Source organism: Zingiber officinale, chromosome 4B (assembly GCF_018446385.1).
Source record: "Zingiber officinale cultivar Zhangliang chromosome 4B, Zo_v1.1, whole genome shotgun sequence".
NCBI lineage: Eukaryota > Viridiplantae > Streptophyta > Magnoliopsida > Zingiberales > Zingiberaceae > Zingiber > Zingiber officinale.
In genome coordinates this window covers 13,602,373-13,623,207 of record NC_055993.1, presented here as the reverse complement: position 1 = coordinate 13,623,207, position 20,835 = coordinate 13,602,373, and the positions used below count along the sequence as shown (strand labels likewise).

The 20,835-nt window shown below is 33.9% G+C and overlaps 1 protein-coding gene across 1 annotated transcript in view; it reads left to right on the top strand.

Annotated features, from left to right (window-relative positions):
* Nucleotides 1–6,203: 6,203 nt before the first annotated feature.
* The window catches only part of LOC121974761 ((S)-beta-bisabolene synthase-like), a 35,400-nt gene continuing 20,768 nt past the window's right edge, over nt 6,204–20,835 (top strand). The window contains exons 1-2 of the mRNA XM_042525981.1: nt 6,204–6,325; nt 6,491–6,746. Coding sequence (XP_042381915.1) covers nt 6,206–6,325; nt 6,491–6,746 — 376 coding nt within the window. The 5' untranslated portion in view covers nt 6,204–6,205. The remainder of the gene's footprint in view (nt 6,326–6,490; nt 6,747–20,835) is intronic.

Here is a 20,835-nt window from a genome sequence, read left to right as displayed (position 1 = left end):
CATCCTACAGGGTTAATCAGGTATTTTCTAGGTACATAAACTTTTGATTTTTTTAATCTGACTTTTATGAAACCTATAGTACGAGTTTAATCCCTTATAATTTCTAAAAGCAGAAAAATTTGAACAGATAGAGTTTTTCAATTTTTCTATTTCTTCTTTTAATTTAACATTTTTAAGTTTAAGTTTATCAAAATCCTCTATTAGACAAGATTTTGCTAAAGTTCTTTTTATTTCTAAGTTTTCATTTTTCAATTTAGTATTTTCACTTTTTAATTTATACATAGACTTTGCCATAGCCTTAATACCGAAATAAATCTGATCAGGAGGTAAGAGACATACCTAACTTACCATATCAGACTTGAAGCCTGACTCTCCCCCTATTTCGCTGCATTCATCTAAAGACTCTGCCCCTTCATCGATGCTGGGTTCCGATGTACTTTGCCCTTCATAGCTTGCCATCAGTGCTAGTCCAGTATATTCTTGTACTTCAAATTCAGATGATGAAGTGTCGTCCCAAGTAGCTTTTAGATTCTTGTGCTTCTTGGGTATCTTGACTTTATTTTTCTTAAGTTCTGGGCAATCCTCTTTTAAGTGTCCTTCCTTTTGACACTGGTAGCAACGAACCCTTCCTCCATTTCTCGGATTCTTCTTATTTTGCATTTCTTTAAATTTATTAGATCGAATGAATTTTTTAAAATTCCTTACCATATACGCTTCTTGATCTTCTTCTGAGTCTGACTCAGATTCATCCTTTTTGGTTGCGTTTAGCGTCATTATCTGACTTGATTTCTTTGTTGTCCCTGCACATCTGGTTTCATGTAATTTAAGAGTAGAAAATAACTCCTCGAGTGTACTTACCTCCAGGTCTTCTGAAATGTAGTAGGTGTCGATGATTGAAGTCCATTCTGGAGTTCTGGAAAAAGCGTTGAGTGTGTAACGTATGGTGTCCCGGTTGGTTACCGTTTCACCAAGATTCTCGAGTCCAGTAATTAACTCTTTTACCTTTGCATGTAGATCGACTACTTTCTCACCTCTTTCCAGACGGATGTTCATCAGTTTGTTCCGAAGTATATCTCTCCTTGCGAGTTTGGCTTCGGATGTGCCTTCGTGCTCTAGGAACTTTTCCCCAGAGTTCTTTGGCCGACGAGTAGCTTCTGATGCAGTTGACTTCTTGATGTGGCAACACGCTCAGCAAGTGATACTCCGCTCAGTTATTTGGTACGGAATTATTTTGCTCCTTCTTCGTCTAAAGACTCTCTTCTTTTTCTTCTCCATTTTGATTTGTCGGAGCTACAAAACCGTACTTTATTATTAAACGAATTTCAAAATCATTTTTTAGAAATACCTCCATACGACGCTTCCAGTGTGCGAACTCCCCCTCGAATTTTGGTGGAACGATGTTTGGTCCGGCCAATGGTTCCTTGCTTCGATCGGCGATTAGTCCTTCTGAATCGTCCTTGTTCTGATACCACTTTTTGGTCCCTCTGGAGGCCGGCAAGAGAAGGGGGGGGGTGAATTGCCCTAAAAAATAAAATAACCCTTTGTCGGATTTTCAACTAAATTAATAGGACCTGTAATTAAAACAGAAAGAGACTAAAAGAAATAGACATAAAAGAATTACTTGGTTTGCAATTAGAGGATTGCTAATCCAAGGAAAGTGTAGCGCACTATCTGACGATCTCCTTCGGGCGGAGTAGCCTCTTTACAGCGTTTACAGCACAAACGAAAATGTAGAAATGAAAGAACTGGATTACAAGTGAGTTGCTTTTTGATTGTTGAAAAGCTTCTGGACCAAGGCTGTATTTATAGTCTTGGTCGGGGCGCCCCGAAGGGGTTCCGGGTGCCCTGGGGGGATAAAACTTTATCCCCAATGCAACGGATCACGTTTGACGTGATCTGGTCAAAAACCCAACTCTGAGCGCCCGGAATAGTTCCGGGCGCTCGGACAGTCCGGGCTCCCGGAATGGATCCGAGCGCCCAGACCACTAAGTCAACCCTATTGACTTTTTACGGTCCGGTTCTTATGCTCTGGTTCAGCTCGTCTCGGTCCAAGTCTTCCGCTCCGGCTCCGTTAGCTTGGGTGATCTCGGCCATCCGGAATATGGCTCACCCGAACCCAAGTTCCGGCATTCTCCTCAAGCAGCCTTCCTTCCCAGTTTCTCGTCCCTCGAATGTCGCGTACGTTCTTCTCATCCACCGGTGTACTCTTCCGCAGTCACCTCGTCCCTCAGACGCACTGAGCCCGTCGGCTCTCTCCCGTGTCGTCCTTCTCACTAGCCGCGTCTTCCGCTTGACTTCCTGTGTTCCTAAGCTCCTGCACACTTAGACACAAGGGTTAAACCACACAGGACCTAACTTAACTTGTTTGATTACATCAAAATACCTTAGGGTTCCAACAGAGGGTTGGCAGCGTCTAGTGATTATGTGATGATGTCGATCGGCTGCATCTAGCAATGGCACAAGAAGGGCGATCAGGCAGCGCAGACACGACGATAAGATCGGGATCGACACATGGATGCATGAGGGAGAGGATAAGAAAATCGAGAGAATGAGATTATAAAACTTAAGTATTAGGTTTATATACTTTGGTTATTAATAACAACTTTAGGTTAATTAATCTAATCAACTCCCAACTTAATTGGAGTATCCAAATAGGCTTTCTCCAAGTCTAATTAATCTACTCCATTAAATGCCTCCTTTGATCCCAGATTAAATCTAGAAAAAATTTAAAAAATTCCCAAAAATTCCTATAAGTTTATTTCTCAGATAACTTTATTATTTAATTATTATTTGTGTGTCATATTTTACATAGTCATTTGACCTGTTAAAACTTCTTGACTAATATTCGATCAACCTTGACTTGCCCAGGCTTCTTCACAAAGTGTTTGGTTCTCCTTGATTCATTTGGACTTTTCTCTTACTAACTTCTTGTTGGACTTCCCTTTGGATAACATCTAATTAGGATTTTGTTTTACCTAACCTCCAGTTAAGACTTTTCGTTAGATAATCTTTAGTTAGGACTTTCCTAATTAAATAGTTAATCTTTCCTTGACTTATTTTTTGCCTTGGAATTTCTAGAGTTCTCTTTTTCTTGAAAAGCATGCCCTATAAGTTTATATTGTGTAAACTTTGTGAGATCTTTTGTTTCCTAATAACAACAACTATGTGCTCAAATTTCTAAGAAAACCCTTCGACAAATTATCAAATTCATTCCATAAGTTTTGTAAATTTATTTATTAGGACCAAAGAATTTATATATCTACATAATGATATGATATTGTCCACTTTGAACTTAAGTCCTTGTGAATATATTTTTGAACTCTACCTAAAAGGTTTCATATCAATGGAGAAGTATATTTGGACTCCTTGTAATTTTAGAGATCCATAGGACCTTAAATGGTTGCAATATGAGGTCTCTAGGTCGATTAGTAGATTTCGGACAACATTCACTGATCGATCTAGAGATCTTAGATTGCAATCATTTTAGGTCCTGTGGATTTCTAAAATTGCAAGAAGTCTAAATATACTCTCCATTGTTATTTTCGGTATTCCTAGTGGTGGACGTTTTGAAAAGCCTAAATTTCTTTTTCTTTTTTTTTCCCTTTTTTTTTCTGTTGTTGGACCTAATATCTCCACATATCAGGCCCGCATGCCCAACGTGGGCCTAATCTCATATAACAGGGTTAGAAAAAAAAATGAAAACAAAGAGAAGATAAAACGGAGGACAGGAAAGAGAAGATGCGTGACATGCATGGGAAGAAAGAGAAAAGAGAGAAATAACAGAGAAAAGAAAAAGAAAATCAGTTAAATTTGTGAAGAAAGTAGAATGGAAAGACCATTATAAAAAGATGTGTCCTTTAGTAAAAACTAAAATAGTGTACATCTTTTAATAAAATTTAAAATCTAAATATATTTTTTGATAATTTTTTTTTTATTTATGAATAGATAGGAAAAACGTAATCATATTGTGTTTTTTTACTGCATATAAAATATTAAAGACGACATCGTGCATCTTTATCCTTCGAGGAGACTTTCACATCCATCAGCGTGACTGCGTGAGTTGATTTTTCGACGCTAATTAATGAAAGTTTACACTATGCTAAAAGAACTTTCTTCACAATTGTATTCTTCATTTTCCTTCCCAATTATTTATTTATTTTATTTTATGATAATTAAGATATCCGGCCCTTTTTAATCATTGAAGTGACCGATTGCCACTAAATCAACTAAATTAAATTGGAAATGTAGATAGTGCTAAGGACATCTCAACGCCACAAATAATTTAAACTCATTAAGTGTGTCTCATTCGTTCAAATATGGAAGATAATTTTTTTTGAATTCCTTATATTTTTCAACGCTAAGTGCATAAAAAGTATTACGATATTGATGTTCTTACCATTTATAGTCCGAAGCTCAAAATGATCCATTTATGATATAAATGTACTAACTCATAATTTATAGGTAACTGATAGTTATTCTAATGTTTTGGGTCAAATTTTTAACGGATATAAAATATATTAAATTTCTGACCTCATATAAAACTCTTATGTTAAAATAAAATATCTTTATAATTTATTTATATATGTTTAATTCAGTAACGATACTATATTAATTTTTTTTCATAATAATCTTTAGATTCAGAATATTAATTATATATAAAATATTAAATGCGACAACGAAGAGGCGGCTTTCACATTTTATTTTATTTTTTATGAAAGAGTCAACAAGGTGACGGTTCCATTTTTACTTCCATAAATAAATAATAGATAAATTCTTTTAATTTTTAGTACAATGATAGATTTCACCGTCACCTTCAAAAAATAATACATGCATTAACATGTTTAGAGATAGCCCACACCTTCATAAAAAACAAAATAAGAGCATTTATTTTATAGTTATAAAATAAAGAATAACGCCCCTGGTTTCCTTCCTTCCGACTACTCCCTTTATAAAATTCAATTTTCATTGGGAATTAAGACTAGAATTCATCTATAAAATCAGACCAACATGCAGATGGCTCTTCAGGCTTTTCAAAATCATATTCAAGTCATGGAACTTGTTAATACTCCATCAGTCAAGGTTTTGGAAGAAGACGTCGTTGTTGATCGCAGGCTTCGATCCCAACTTTTGGGGTGACTACTTTATTACAAATCAAAAATCACATGTATCTATCTATACACATCATCCAATGGAGATATTTTTTATCTTTTAAACTCATGATCTCTTTTATTATTTTCAAGGTGAGATTTTTATTATATTTCTAATATTTTTGACCCTTGATACTCTATTTTTAGAGTTTCTAAATTTCTTTGGTCTTCTTGATGTCAAAAATCCTTGGATAAATAATTTTGCTTATCCCTTGTTGGATAATCCTCAATGTTGAAATATTTTTCTTCACATTCTCTTTGTATTCCTTCTCTTTTTCTTTCGTCCGAGAAGAGGTACCATGTCTCTCTTTGTATCCATCTTCAATCATGTTCTATATATCTTGTGAAAAAAGATGATTTCCATTTGAAAATTTCAATAATCATAATGCTCTCCTTTAAAAATTAGAATCTAACTTGCTGGGTATAAGAAAATAGAGTTTTGATAAAATCATCTTTTCTTATAATTAATAGATGCGAATGCTGTTTCCAAGCACGCCTCTTTTTTTTCCAAGTTATTCCAAGCACGCCTCTAGAATACATTATCGTTCTATTCAACGGAGACATTCTTTCTTTTAAAATCAATAATTGTACTATTTTATTTATTGCATCGCATCATGATCAATATGTCTCCCTTTTGCAAAACTTATAAATAAATAAATAATTATATTTAGAATTATTTATTTTACCAATTTGATATAAACAATAATTTTGATTTTTCATACAATAGTAAATCTACTAAAATAATCTTTTAATCAGTATGAATAAGTATAAATTATAACTTAAATGTTAAACTGGAAAATCGGAATAAAGAAATCCAGATAAAATATATATTAGATATATTTTATAATTTTAAAATCAAAATAAAAGGCATTTATTTTATAATTTAAAATAAAGAATAACTGCCCTTTGTTTCAATTGTCAGACATACTATTTAAATTTCCTTTTCATCCAACTACTCCCTTTGAAAAATTCAATTTTAAATTTAAGACTAGAAATCATCTATAAAATCAGACAACAAACAGGTGTCTCTTCATGCTTTTCAAAATCATATACAAATCATGGAGCTTGTTGATACTCCATCACTCAAGGCTTTCGAAGACGTGGTTGTTGATCGTCAGGTTGCAGGCTTCGATCCTAGCTCTTGGGGTGACTATTTTATTACAAATCAGAAATCACAGGTATCTATACACATCAGTACTTAGCTTGTTCGTATCGTTTCAATGCTTTGGATGATGCATCCTTCAGATATTAATTAGTATTGCATTGCAGTAATCGATCAATATATACATAATTCAGTATATATATAGTTAATATATCAATTTTCTCTTGCATCCATGATGTAGTCTGAGGCATGGATGAATGAAAGAGCTGAAGAGCTCAAGAACGAAGTAAGGAGTATGTTCCAAAACGTGACTGGCATCCTACAAACCATGAATCTAATTGATACAATTCAACTTCTTGGACTTGATTACCATTTCATGGAGGAAATAGCCAAAGCTTTAGACCATCTCAAGGATGTTGACATGAGCAAATACGGGCTCTATGAGGTTGCTCTTCATTTTCGACTGCTTAGACAAAAAGGATTCAACATTTCTTCAGGTATATATTCAATGTTCTATTCTTATATATTTAGAGACCTAGCTAGATGATTTATCACGTCCCGGGGGAGTCTTTGTCAGAAAAAATTTCGATAACATCTCCCCTGTACGAATGACAATATGAAACTTGACTACATCAATACAGATACCTCGGCCAACACGCTTGGAACATATGTATAATAATATACCACGCAGTTTAGTATCACAATCCACTAAAACAACGATAAGGAAAATCATCCCAAATATCCTACTCCACTACACTCATAAAACTCAAATCATATTCCTACTCAACTACACCCATAAAATTTAAATAACAATGACGCAAATAAAATCAACTCACATTTTCTGCTATCCAGACAGGCATGTAGCAGAACATATCCAAATAAACCCCATCGACAAATAAAGGACCATACAAGATCCAAGTGCCAAAAAGATACAAGTCTAAAACATAGTATAGATAGTATAATAAGAAAAACCAAAAGACTAAAAAACATCCTTGCGATCTGCAGGGGGACTAGCGACTGAAATCCTCCGAACAGCCTCAACCTGAAATAATAATATCAACGGGCACTACAACAAAAACTACAAACGACAACGGATATTATCCGTTGTCGTAGGGTCAAAAAATCGTTGTAACTGAGGGTGTTGTAGAATGTATTGCCCTACGACAACGGTTTTGAATCCGTTGTCTTTGTAGACATTTGACAACGATTTTTATCCGTTGTTGTTTATATGCTCAAAATTTGGCTACGAAGGATACGACAACGTTTTAAAACCGTTGTGGTAGATAATTTCAACAACAGAAATAAATCATTGTGGTAAACATTTTTTACAACAGATATAAACTGTTGTGGTAGATAATATTTGACACGTTTTATTTTTTTTTACAATAGTTTTAATATATTTGTATAATAAGAAAAACCAAAAGACTAAACAAACATCCTTGCGATCTGCAGGGGGACTAGCGACTGAAATCCTCTGGACAGCCTCAATCTGAAATAATAATATCAACGGGCACTACAACAAAAACTGCAAACGACAACGGATATTATCCGTTGTCGTAGGGTCAAAAAATCGTTGTAACTGAGGGTGTTGTAGAATGTATTGCCCTACGACAACGGTTTTGAATCCGTTGTCTTTGTAGACATTTGACAACGATTTTTATCCGTTGTTGTTTATATGCTCAAAATTTGGCTACGAAGGATACGACAACGTTTTAAAACCGTTGTGGTAGATAATTTCAACAACAGAAATAAACCATTGTGGTAGACATTTTTTACAACAGATATAAACTGTTGTGGTAGATAATATTTGACACGTTTTATTATTTTTTACAATAGTTTTAATATATTTGTATAATAAGAAAAACCAAAAGACTAAACAAACATCCTTGCGATCTGCAGGGGGACTAGCGACTGAAATCCTCCGGACGGCCTCAACCTGAAATAATAATATCAACGAGCACTACAACAAAAACTGCAAACGACAACGGATATTATCTGTTGTCGTAGGGTCAAAAAATCGTTGTAACTGAGGGTGTTGTAGAATGTATTGCTCTACGACAACGGTTTTGAATCCGTTGTCTTTGTAGACATTTGACAACGATTTTTATCCGTTGTTGTTTATATGCTCAAGATTTGGCTTCGAAGGATACGACAACGTTTTAAAACCGTTGTGGTAGATAATTTCAACAACAGAAATAAACCATTGTGGTAGACATTTTTTACAACAGATATAAACTGTTGTGGTAGATAATATTTGACACGTTTTATTTTTTTTACTATAGTTTTAATATATTTGTATAATAAGAAAAACCGAAAGACTACACAAACATCCTTGCGATCTGCAGGGGGACTAGCGACTGAAATCCTCCGGACTGCCTCAACCTGAAATAATAATATCAACGGGCACTACAACAAAAACTGCAAACGACAACGGATATTATCCGTTGTCGTAGGGTCAAAAAATCGTTGTAACTGAGGGTGTTGTAGAATGTATTGCCCTACGACAACGGTTTTGAATCCGTTGTCTTTGTAGACATTTGACAACGATTTTTATCCGTTGTTGTTTATATGCTCAAAATTTGGCTACGAAGGATACGACAACGTTTTAAAACCGTTGTGGTAGATAATTTCAACAACAGAAATAAACCATTGTGGTAGACATTTTTTACAACAGAAATAAACTGTTGTGGTAGATAATATTTGACACGTTTTATTTTTTTTTACAATAGTTTTAATATATTTGTATAATAAGAAAAACCAAAAGACTAAACAAACATCCTTGCGATCTGCAGGGGGACTAGCGACTGAAATCCTCCGGACAGCCTCAATCTGAAATAATAATATCAACGGGCACTACAACAAAAACTGCAAACGACAACGGATATTATCCGTTGTCGTAGGGTCAAAAAATCATTGTAACTGAGGGTGTTGTAGAATGTATTGCCCTACGACAACGGTTTTGAATCCGTTGTCTTTGTAGACATTTGACAACGATTTTTATCCGTTGTTGTTTATATGCTCAAAATTTGGCTACGAAGGATACGACAACGTTTTAAAACCGTTGTGGTAGATAATTTCAACAACAGAAATAAACCATTGATATTGACATTTTTTACAACAGAAATAAACTGTTGTGGTAGATAATATTTGACACGTTTTATTTTTTTTTACAATAGTTTTAATATATTTGTATAATAAGAAAAACCAAAAGACTAAACAAACATCCTTGCGATCTGCAGGGGGACTAGCGACTGAAATCCTCCGGACAGCCTCAATCTGAAATAATAATATCAACGGGCACTACAACAAAAACTGCAAACGACAACGGATATTATCCGTTGTCGTAGGGTCAAAAAATCGTTGTAACTGAGGGTGTTGTAGAATGTATTGCCCTACGACAACGGTTTTGAATCCGTTGTCTTTGTAGACATTTGACAACGATTTTTATCCGTTGTTGTTTATATGCTCAAAATTTGGCTACGAAGGATACGACAACGTTTTAAAACCGTTGTGGTAGATAATTTCAACAACAGAAATAAACCATTGTGGTAGACATTTTTTACAACAGATATAAACTGTTGTGGTAGATAATATTTGACACGTTTTATTTTTTTTACAATAGTTTTAATATATTTGTATAATAAGAAAAACCAAAAGACTAAACAAACATCCTTGCGATCTGCAGGGGGACTAGCGACTGAAATCCTCCGGACGGCCTCAACCTGAAATAATAATATCAACGAGCACTACAACAAAAATTGCAAACGACAACGGATATTATCCGTTGTCGTAGGGTCAAAAAATCGTTGTAACTGAGGGTGTTGTAGAATGTATTGCCCTACGACAACGGTTTTGAATCCGTTGTCTTTGTAGACATTTGACAACGATTTTTATCCGTTGTTGTTTATATGCTCAAGATTTGGCTTCGAAGGATACGACAACGTTTTAAAACCGTTGTGGTAGATAATTTCAACAACAGAAATAAACCATTGTGGTAGACATTTTTTACAACAGATATAAACTGTTGTGGTAGATAATATTTGACACGTTTTATTTTTTTTTACAATAGTTTTAATATATTTGTATAATAAGAAAAACCAAAAGACTAAACAAACATCCTTGCGATCTGCAGGGGGACTAGCGACTGAAATCCTCCGGACAGCCTCAACCTGAAATAATAATATCAACGGGCACTACAACAAAAACTGCAAACGACAACGGATATTATCCGTTGTCGTAGGGTCAAAAAATCGTTGTAACTGAGGGTGTTGTAGAATGTATTGCCCTACGACAACGGTTTTGAATCCGTTGTCTTTGTAGACATTTGACATCGATTTTTATCCGTTGTTGTTTATATGCTCAAAATTTGGCTACGAAGGATACGACAACGTTTTAAAACCGTTGTGGTAGATAATTTCAACAACAGAAATAAACCATTGTGGTAGACATTTTTTACAACAGATATAAACTGTTGTGGTAGATAATATTTGACACGTTTTATTTTTTTTTACAATAGTTTTAATATATTTGTATAATAAGAAAAACCAAAAGACTAAACAAACATCCTTGCGATCTGCAGGGGGACTAGCGACTGAAATCCTCCGGACAGCCTCAACCTGAAATAATAATATCAACGGGCACTACAACAAAAACTGCAAACGACAACGGATATTATCCGTTGTCGTAGGGTCAAAAAATCGTTGTAACTGAGGGTGTTGTAGAATGTATTGCCCTACGACAACGGTTTTGAATCCGTTGTCTTTGTAGACATTTGACAACGATTTTTATCCGTTGTTGTTTATATGCTCAAAATTTGGCTACGAAGGATACGACAACGTTTTAAAACCGTTGTGGTAGATAATTTCAACAACAGAAATAAACCATTGTGGTAGACATTTTTTACAACAGATATAAACTGTTGTGGTAGATAATATTTGACACGTTTTATTTTTTTTTTACAATAGTTTTAATATATTTTACAACGGATAAAATCGTTGTCTTTTATCACTTTTTACAAAAAAATTTCGTTGTGGTTTACCTAGTTTTTACAACATTTTTAACTGTTGTCTTTAATGTTCATTAATACCAAACAACCAATCTTATTTTATTATAAGCAAACCACCAATATAAAACTAAATATTTACTAAATTAAATCCAAAATAAACATCCATATATAATTCATCTTGTAGTCACACATATACAAGATGAGTAGTATCAAACCATGCATAAATCACATGTTTTCTAGTACTGTTCTCCATATGACTTTTACACATTAGCAAGGCAATTTACAACCTAACAAAGCTCACTCCTTGCATCAAAAGTCTCAAGCTACACGAATTGACAGAGTTACGTACCTGCAACAAAAAAATTAAACAAAACTTATCAATTCCAAATTTAGATTTATTCATATAAATCTACATAAAAAACAAGCAATATAACCAACTTATGGTCTAAGAAATAAAACTTATGCAATACAAACTTATGCAATACAAGCAATTCCAGGATTTTGCATAGCTCTAATATAAAACAATTCCATGACAACGGGCAATTAATACCAGAATTCCAGAATTCTGATTTAGATTTATTCATATAAATCTACATAAAATACAAGCAATATAACCAACTTATAGTCTCAGAATTTAACTTATGCAATACAAACTTATGCAATACAAGCAATTCCAGGATTTCAGATAGCTCTAATATAAAGCAATTCAATGACAACGGTCAATACCAAAATTCCAGAATTCTGATTTAGATGTATTCATATAAATCTACATAAAATACAAGCAATATAACCAACTTATAGTCTCAGAATTTAACTTATGAAATACAAACTTATGCAACACAAGCAATTCCATGATTTCGCATAGGTCTAATATAAAACAATTCCAGGACAACACTCATTTCCAGAATTCCAGAATAGGTTTATTCATATAAATCTACATAAAATACAAGCAATGTAACCAACTTATAGTCTCAGAATGTAACTTATGCAATACAAACTAATGCAATACAAACTAATACAATACAAACTAATAAAATACAAGCAATTTAACCAACTTAGAGTTATCTTGGTAACTTCCATTGGAAAACTTATGCACATAGATTTAAATTCGCAGAATAAGTTTACTCTGCCTGTGCCTGTCTATTAGATCAATGAATGTCATTGACCTTGCCATTGAGTTTCTAAATAATCAGTCAAAAATATTCTTAAAAGATACTCATGGCAATAAGAAATTAACTAAACCTGCGGAAAATGCATCTAAACATTGATTTAGGATGCAGACTTGTTGAGTTATAGGCAAGATTGACAAAATGACAAGAACTTGTCTAGGCAAATGTTGAAAACAGACAAGGAAATTAAAATCAATTAAGTTCACTATCAACATTCAAAATATATATATGCGAACTTTAATACAAATTCTCTGTGTTGTAGAGAAAAAATAGCAATCTATGGAAGGTTCAAGGAAACAAACAATTAGAGAACCCGACTATTAGAATTACACAAGGAAACAAGTAACGTTATCTGTTAGAAGTATTGTTATAACAATTATATCTTCAATTAAGAAACAAAGCAAATGGAAGAGAGACAACTAACTGAGCAAATGGAAGCAAATGGAGGTATTGATTTCCTATGCTCTGGATGTCAATACAACAACCTACAAAGAAAGAAAAACAAACATCATCAAGAACAATATATCAAAAAAAATCCTTAAAATATTCTATGAGAACAGTTTCTATGCATCTTTATGAAGGTCTTAACCAAAAGACAGTTTAATCAGATTAGTATCACTGAATTATTGAATCTGCAATCTGAGTTATCGATGCTCACCTGCTATTTCAAGCAACAGAATGCGTAGATCTTCATGCCAAATAGAGCACGAATGGTACTGCAAGGCATGTAAACAAAATCAGCTACTAATGCATTGTGTACAGTAAGAAGAGGCATTCACCATTTGTTGCAGTCCCGATAACTTGCATAGTGAGGTTAGTATCTAAATTAACTTTCTACCTACTCCTGCCTTGATGATTCTTCTAGGTGATACAACTAAAGGAATGGAACATATCAATTCCTAGAAACTTGTGCCTGCAAGTGATAAATGGACGAAGATGTGCTTGCATAGTGAGGCGTGAATGACTTGGTTTATCACCTGCAAGTGAAAATTTATTAGTGTGTTGCAACTACAGACATCACAAGCTAGGACGCTTCATCCTAAGTTGAGAATTTTGCATACCAGGCACAGTTTCAGAGAGGAGTGAATGGCTTGGTTTATCTCCTGCAAGTTTAGAGAGGAGTGAATGGCTTGGTTTATCTTGTGAATTATGTACTCCTGCCAGTTCATCTCCTACAAGTGAAACTTTTTTAGAGAGGCACGAATGGCTTGGTTTATCTTGTCCATTATGTACTTCTGATGGTTCATCTCCTACAAGTGAAACTTTTTTGGAGAGGGGTGAATGACATGATTTATCTTGTACATTATGTACTCCTTGTGGTTTATCACCTGCAAGTGAAATATTTATTAGAGTGTGTTGCAGCTATAGACATCACAAAGTAGGACGTTTCATCCTAAGTTGAGAATTTTTCATAATAAGCACATTTTTAGGTGATGGTCTATGTTGAATAATGTTGCCAATAGCAGCATCCATCTCTTGAAAAAGGCTCACCATCCTTTCTACGTGAAAAGTATGCCTAGTGTCTGCAAAATTTAGAAGAAAGGCTAACACATGAAATGATTTATAATTTCAGAGCTGTGTAAAAATTATCACTACAAGAAAAAAGCTAAACAACAACGCTTTTTTGGCGTTGTCGTATGTACTTAAAAAGTGATGTTGTAGATGGTGTTGTAGAAAGTCATATCAAAGACAACGCTTTAAAAGAGTTGTGGTTGGTCAAAAAGACAACGCTTTTTAAGCGTTGTCTTTTCGTTCTTAAAAAGCGTTGTTATAGATGCTGTTGTAAAAATGCACATATCAAAGACAACGCTTTAAAAGCGTTGTGGTTGGTCACAAAGACAACGCTTTTTAAGCGTTGTCTATTCGTTCTTAAAAAGCGTTGTTAAAGATGCTGTTGTAAAAATGCACATATCAAAGACAACGCTTTAAAAGCGTTGTGGTTGGTCTCAAGGACATTGTTTTTTAAGCGTTGTCTTTTATTACTTAAAAACGTTGTGGTTGGTCTCAAAGACATTGTTTTTTAAGCGTTGTCCAAATACTCAAAATTATAAAAATACTCAAAATTTACATATAATTGAATATCCACAACCACAATCATTTTTATAATAAGACTATTTAACAAATAAATAAAACTTTATATTATACAAACAAAATGTATACATATTGATCCACAAATTAAATTTGTATCATACAAGTTATCCTTAACTTCATGACAATAATTTTTCAAACACACAAGTTTTACAAAACCTCATCATTGACTAATCGCTGTTGTTGGTGTCCATCGCATGGAATTGCTTCTTTAAGTCCAGCAATCTCTTCTTCTGAAAGGCTTTCAGCTATCACTCTTAGAGCCATCTTCTTCAACATGTCATCAGCACACCTGGGGTTGTAGGCAATCAAGAAATTTTGTATGAAAACTTTCATACATGTAAATCTCGTACTAAATAATATGTCAATGTTATATATACATGTAATTCATACCGTAAGTGTGTTTATATCGTAACTGACAAGTTTTCTTTAGGGCCAACTTCTACTCAAGCTCTTTAAACACTGCATCAAAATAAAAAAATTGGCATTAGTTCTGTGCTAAATGAAAATCATATTTAGAGGAAAAAGCGGGAGTGCTGTAGATGGATATATTAACCAAGCATATTAATGTTTGACCTGTCTTTACAAGTTCTAAGCATATATATTAACCAAGCATATAACCTAAGAGGAATAAGTTACAAAATGCTACTTGATGTTTGACCTGTCTTTATTGGATTTTGCGGCCCCGGTCTTCTTGTAGCTAGGCACAATGTAATACTTGATGTTGACTCTACCTTTGCAGTTGTTTCGGCTTGAGGAGTGGCAAAGAATGGTGGAGTAGAGGATGGATTTCAGGTATTCATCCGTGCCATCGAGGAAATGACTCCAGTAGGTGACTAGCATGTTGACCAGGGCATGCTTGGAGAAGATGACTTGTTTCAGAAGCTTTTTAGATCAAAGATACGAAGTGCATTGTTATAAAACTAGATGCACGAACACTTGCTTATACGGTTCTTGAAATAAAATACATTCGTAACCGTCACCAGCCCAAGCTCAATAAGGAAAATTCACGGTAAATGTGCATAGTATACCTCAGATACTGCAGATGATAGGGAAGGCCAGAAGATAGTTTGACGCAAATATTGAGATTGCCCAAGCCAATCCATGGTACTAATCCTGACAGCTCCTCCAAATCGCACTGACTTGATTGTGTCCACCCATCCTTGTTCATCAGCTTGGAACCTTTGAAATGAAAGCTGCATTGGGTACATGGAAAAAACAACAAAAAGGGAGGATAAATGATAGCCACCAACCTAATTGTTCACAAATATCTGTATAAGTTATTAAGGGTGTTCATAGAAGTTGATCCTTTAGCCGTGTCTGTTAGATGGTCAAATCTAGGCGCCAACTCAAAAATGTTGGCGTCCAAGTGTTAGTGTTCAACTACTTCTGATTTTCTTCATCTTTGAATTGTTAAATACATAGGGTACATATCTAAATAAATACATGAACCAATATTAAATGACATACATTCATCATCCGAAGAGTCATTCATGAATCCTCCAATATTCATGCTCCATATGACCATACATTAGATTATAAGTCCAATTAATTTGATTGCAAGGTTGTAAACAGTCCTTGATGGCTATTGATAGTGATTCCAAAACACTCAAGGGATTCACTTCAACTTTCCTAAACCAAAGAAGAAACAGATGGATTACAAAAGAAAACAATTTGCACCATCAAACTGAAACTTATAATAAGCCTTAATAAATTAATGAAAAAAGAATTGTTTAGAAGTTCACTGAGAAACATATGAAAATACAACAAATGCAACTGCAAAAAAAAAAATAAAAAACTAGTATCCAATTAACTTTTTTTTATACTTTCAGATCAAAAGGTCAAATTTATATACTTTGGTTCATGTTCAAGCAAGAGGATAACAATCTCATCGACAGTTAGTATTTCCTTTTAATATAGAACACTAAAAAGAAGGAATATCAATGATGAAACGAGAATAAGCTCGTTCAACGAAGACCAATCAAATATACAAATCCTAAGATGAAAGCCTAATGAAGTAGTTAAATTATTCTACTTTAACTGATTATCAAACCTACAACTTCTTGCTCAGTATTTTGCTGCACGAGTAATTATTAGAAAAACAAATTACATTGCTTTGTACTTGCATATTAATCCAGAAAACATCCTTTCACCTAAGTGACAATTTTTCCAAAACATCATCATTCACAAAACATCATCATTCACTAAAAATTTTCACAAGTTTTTAAACTTCAGTGACAACTTTTCTTTGGGGTCAACTGCTCAAGGTCGATCTGGTAACTATGCACTGCATCAAAAAAATTGGCATTAACTATGATTCCACCAAAAAAACCACCATTCCATGAACTTAAATCTAAATAGAATTATGGCAACTATCATTCCATACCTATTCATAAATATGATCTTGTATGCACTCCGCCAACTCGGACCGAACCTCATCAATTTGTTCACGAGAGTACCCTATTTTTGTGAACTGTGAGCATACACAATTTATGTTAATGGACTTTGCAATTTTAAATAGTTTATGTCAAATAATTTGAGATAAGCTAAATAATGTTACTATTGATTGCAGCGAATATCTCTCAATAGTCTCAACTTCTTCAATAATTTCTCTCATAAAGCGCATCACAAAAAAACCACATTGTTTCGCATCCGGTTGTTGAGGAGCCTATATATAGTAATTAGAGTCAAATTGTTAATGAAAATTATACACATTACAATATATGTTAAACAAAAGTACACATACCTTAACTACTTCCCACTTAACATTTTTCCTACCTTTCCTTCCCTTGGTTGAATTAAACAATTTTAAGGCCCTTCATACGTTAAGAATATTTGTTAAATAAGATTTTTATTATAATAAATATTTACTAAAAGAAATCTGAACTCACATTTCCATTACGTATTTTGAATCATCATCGCGAATGCGGCAACTTAGGGAATCCAGCAGGTAAATAGCATCCTTGTAAGGTTCAATAACACTAAGATTCCAATGGAAACTAGGCAAATACATAGGATTAGATCATAAAATTGAATAAATTATCGAAAGGAAGCAATTGAAAGTGATGTTTTACTTCTTGCTTACCCGACATTACATGGCACTAACACTAGTTGATCTGTTGATGCACTTGTCAGCTTATCTGCTAAAAGAGTTGCCCTTTGATTCAGGGTTTCAAGCTTAACTGATTTGTCTTGTGCCGTTTTTGCCCGATATGGGAGTTTGTGAGGATTCATAAATCTGAATTTCTTTGTCTTGGTATCTTTCACCATCTTTTTATACAGACACCTATCATTGCAAAGAAAAAAAATATTTAGATACTAAATAATAAAATTTAGATACAAAACACTCATAATAAGTTGGAAAAAATAATGATCACTCATAACACTAAGTTATGGCTGATGATAGTAACATCCATACATGAGAACTTACTATGAACAGTCTTGCATATTAAACATACCAGAAATGTATACATGCAAATTCTTTTATTTCTTGAGGACAAGCACATTTAAGATACTTAAAAATATACAAGAAAAAGATATGAGCAAAGTACTTCCTGTCTAGAAGAACAAATGGCAAAAGGCAAACATTAAGGGCCGGTTGAAAATGAATGAGCTATATTTATGTAAAGTGTACCACATCAATTGATATTAGTAAACCTCTCAATAGAAATGATGAACTATTAACTTAATGAGAATAACATGGTATGAGAAAATTACTAGAAGTTGAAAAGAGTAAACTTGTTCACACAACAATATTAGTAAACTTCTTGCAGTTCAAATCAGGGATTTTCTGTCTTGCTAGATATTAGAATTTCCCAGCAAACATAAAGCAATGCAGTAATTTCCCAGCATAAGTAAAGCAATGCAGTTGCAACTGAGAAAATAATATTTAGATACTAAATAATAAAATTTAGATACAAAACAATCATGTGGATTAAAAAATAATGATCACTCATAATAAGTTGGTGAAATTGTAACAATAAACCATAATAAGTTGCTAAAATTGGGAAGCAAACATGTGATGAAAAAGTTGCTGAAATTGCTTAAATAAACTTACTTACCATATGTAGGCAACGATCAAATTTCCTGAAATTGACTCCAAATGATACAAAGAATTGATGTCCTCAAGGTCAAGAAAAAGTTCACAATCTTCATCAAACACTTCATTATCTAAGCACATTGATATACATTTTCCTCCATCTAGAGCATGCTTCCTGTAACAATATAACATATGTAATGCTCTTGGGACACTTGTTGACAAAGTAGGTTTTGATTTTTTTCGTTCAAACTTCTTCCTTCTAGGCTTCTAATAATTTCAAATATAAACAAGTTAGATAGCTAGGTTGAATAATAATAAAGTGGCAATATAATTAGAAATATAATAATAAAGTGACAATATAATTAGAAATATAATATCTCATATACCTCATCTTGCTTCACAATCTGCTGTTCAGGCCAAGCCACAACAGTTCCTATGGCATCACCAATTACTTCACATTCACTTGGAATTGGATATGGCAAAGGAGCGGATTTGTCCACTGCTTGATCAATGGAGACTCGAATGCAATTCTTGGGAAATGGAATACCATGAAGCATTTTTTCCATGCCATTAAAACAAACAATTGTACCATATGCAGCAATATTTGAGCAAGATTCCAATGTCAATGCAACTGATTGACCCTAAAATATTAAAAAAAAAACATGTCGATTATATTTAGTTTATAATGCTATAATAATAATGAATATCACTATAACTTGTATTTTACCTGTAAAATTTCGTCTTTACCCACAATCTGTACGTCATCTTCTTCAATATTCTTCTGATGAAACTTCACCGAGCAACTGCCTTTGTCATCAATTGAATTGTCCCATGCACCCCTTTTATGCATTAATGCTTCAAGTTTTTGGATGCGTACATCTTGTTCTAAAATTTGCATCTTCGCCTCCTTCAGCTCCCTTTTATGCTCAGCGATTATATCTAGGGTAACATCATATTTCTTCCTTGTTCTACCAACATTGAAATAGATTGTTGGGTTGATATGACCTCCGATACCCCGGACACGCCCAGAATATTCCTGAGTTTCAAGTGCCTTGGTAAGAATATCCTCTTTTGCTCCTTCGCATTGCAGCTTACCCTCCCTCTTTTGCTGTATATATTCATCCTGTAATGCAACATTAAAAAGAATTATCAGTACTTTACCAAGGATAATTACCAAGGATATGCAATATTGGTTTAAAAAATACTGATGTCCAGGCCGGTTCTTCCCGTGATAGCTCAAGTCAAGTGCTTAGTAAGTCATATTGAACAAATATGAAGTTGACTTTGAAATATTTTTTCCTTTTTTGGCATTCAATCATATATTTACTTCTGCACAGTTCTAAAAAAGGCACATATTTGATTGAGCAATTGACTACAAGTTTAATAAAATGACAAAATTTTAATAAATTTTCACTACACAAACCCATAAAGAGAGGACCACCACATAATTGAAGCTAATTGTCTGGAGTTGCAGGAAAGAATAATCAAAAGTAAAGTTGTTCCCAACCTCTCAAGTTCCGATTCATGAATCTTATGCTTTAATTCAAACTAAAACAACACAAAGAGAATGCTCAAGGAGACAAGGAGCTTTATTTGTCACCAATCAAGTGGGAAAACATAATAGAAGCTTCAGAGCAATGGTCTGGGGAACAACTTTACTGGCCCTTGGGTTACTGAAGCTTACAAATTGCTTACTGCCAAGAACGTTTCAAACCTGGTTGATTTATCTGCATCTGTTCTATAGAAACTCTAGCTATCACCTCTAAGTTCTCAATGCATTCACCATTAATTGATTGCAGCAAAAGGAAACCACTGCATGTAATAGACTTTTCGACTTGATCTCTTCTCCAAGTAAGAACATTTCAAACCTAGATACCTAGTAAATCCACATCTGTTCTATATAAACCCGTCACCTCTAAGCTCTCAATGCATTCATTCACCATTTACTTCCTCAATACATGCTCTAGTACTGAGAATTCAAGCTATGCAAGGAATGGCTGTTAAACTCCTCATTGCACTGCTTGCCTTGGCTTCCTCACGCAAAGGGTATGCATGCATGCAACTTTACTCTCGAAAACTAGAAGATATATTGAAGTCATTATCAGAAGAACATGAAAATTTACTTACAATCTTGTGTACTGTGTCCACCAAATCTTCACCTTCAAACTCTCCTCCTTGGTTGGCGCGTCCTTTCTTCCACATAATAGCTCTATTGATGTCATTATCATCACATAATTCAGTCCCCTACAACAAAGAAAAATCAAATAACAAATGTGAAATAATTT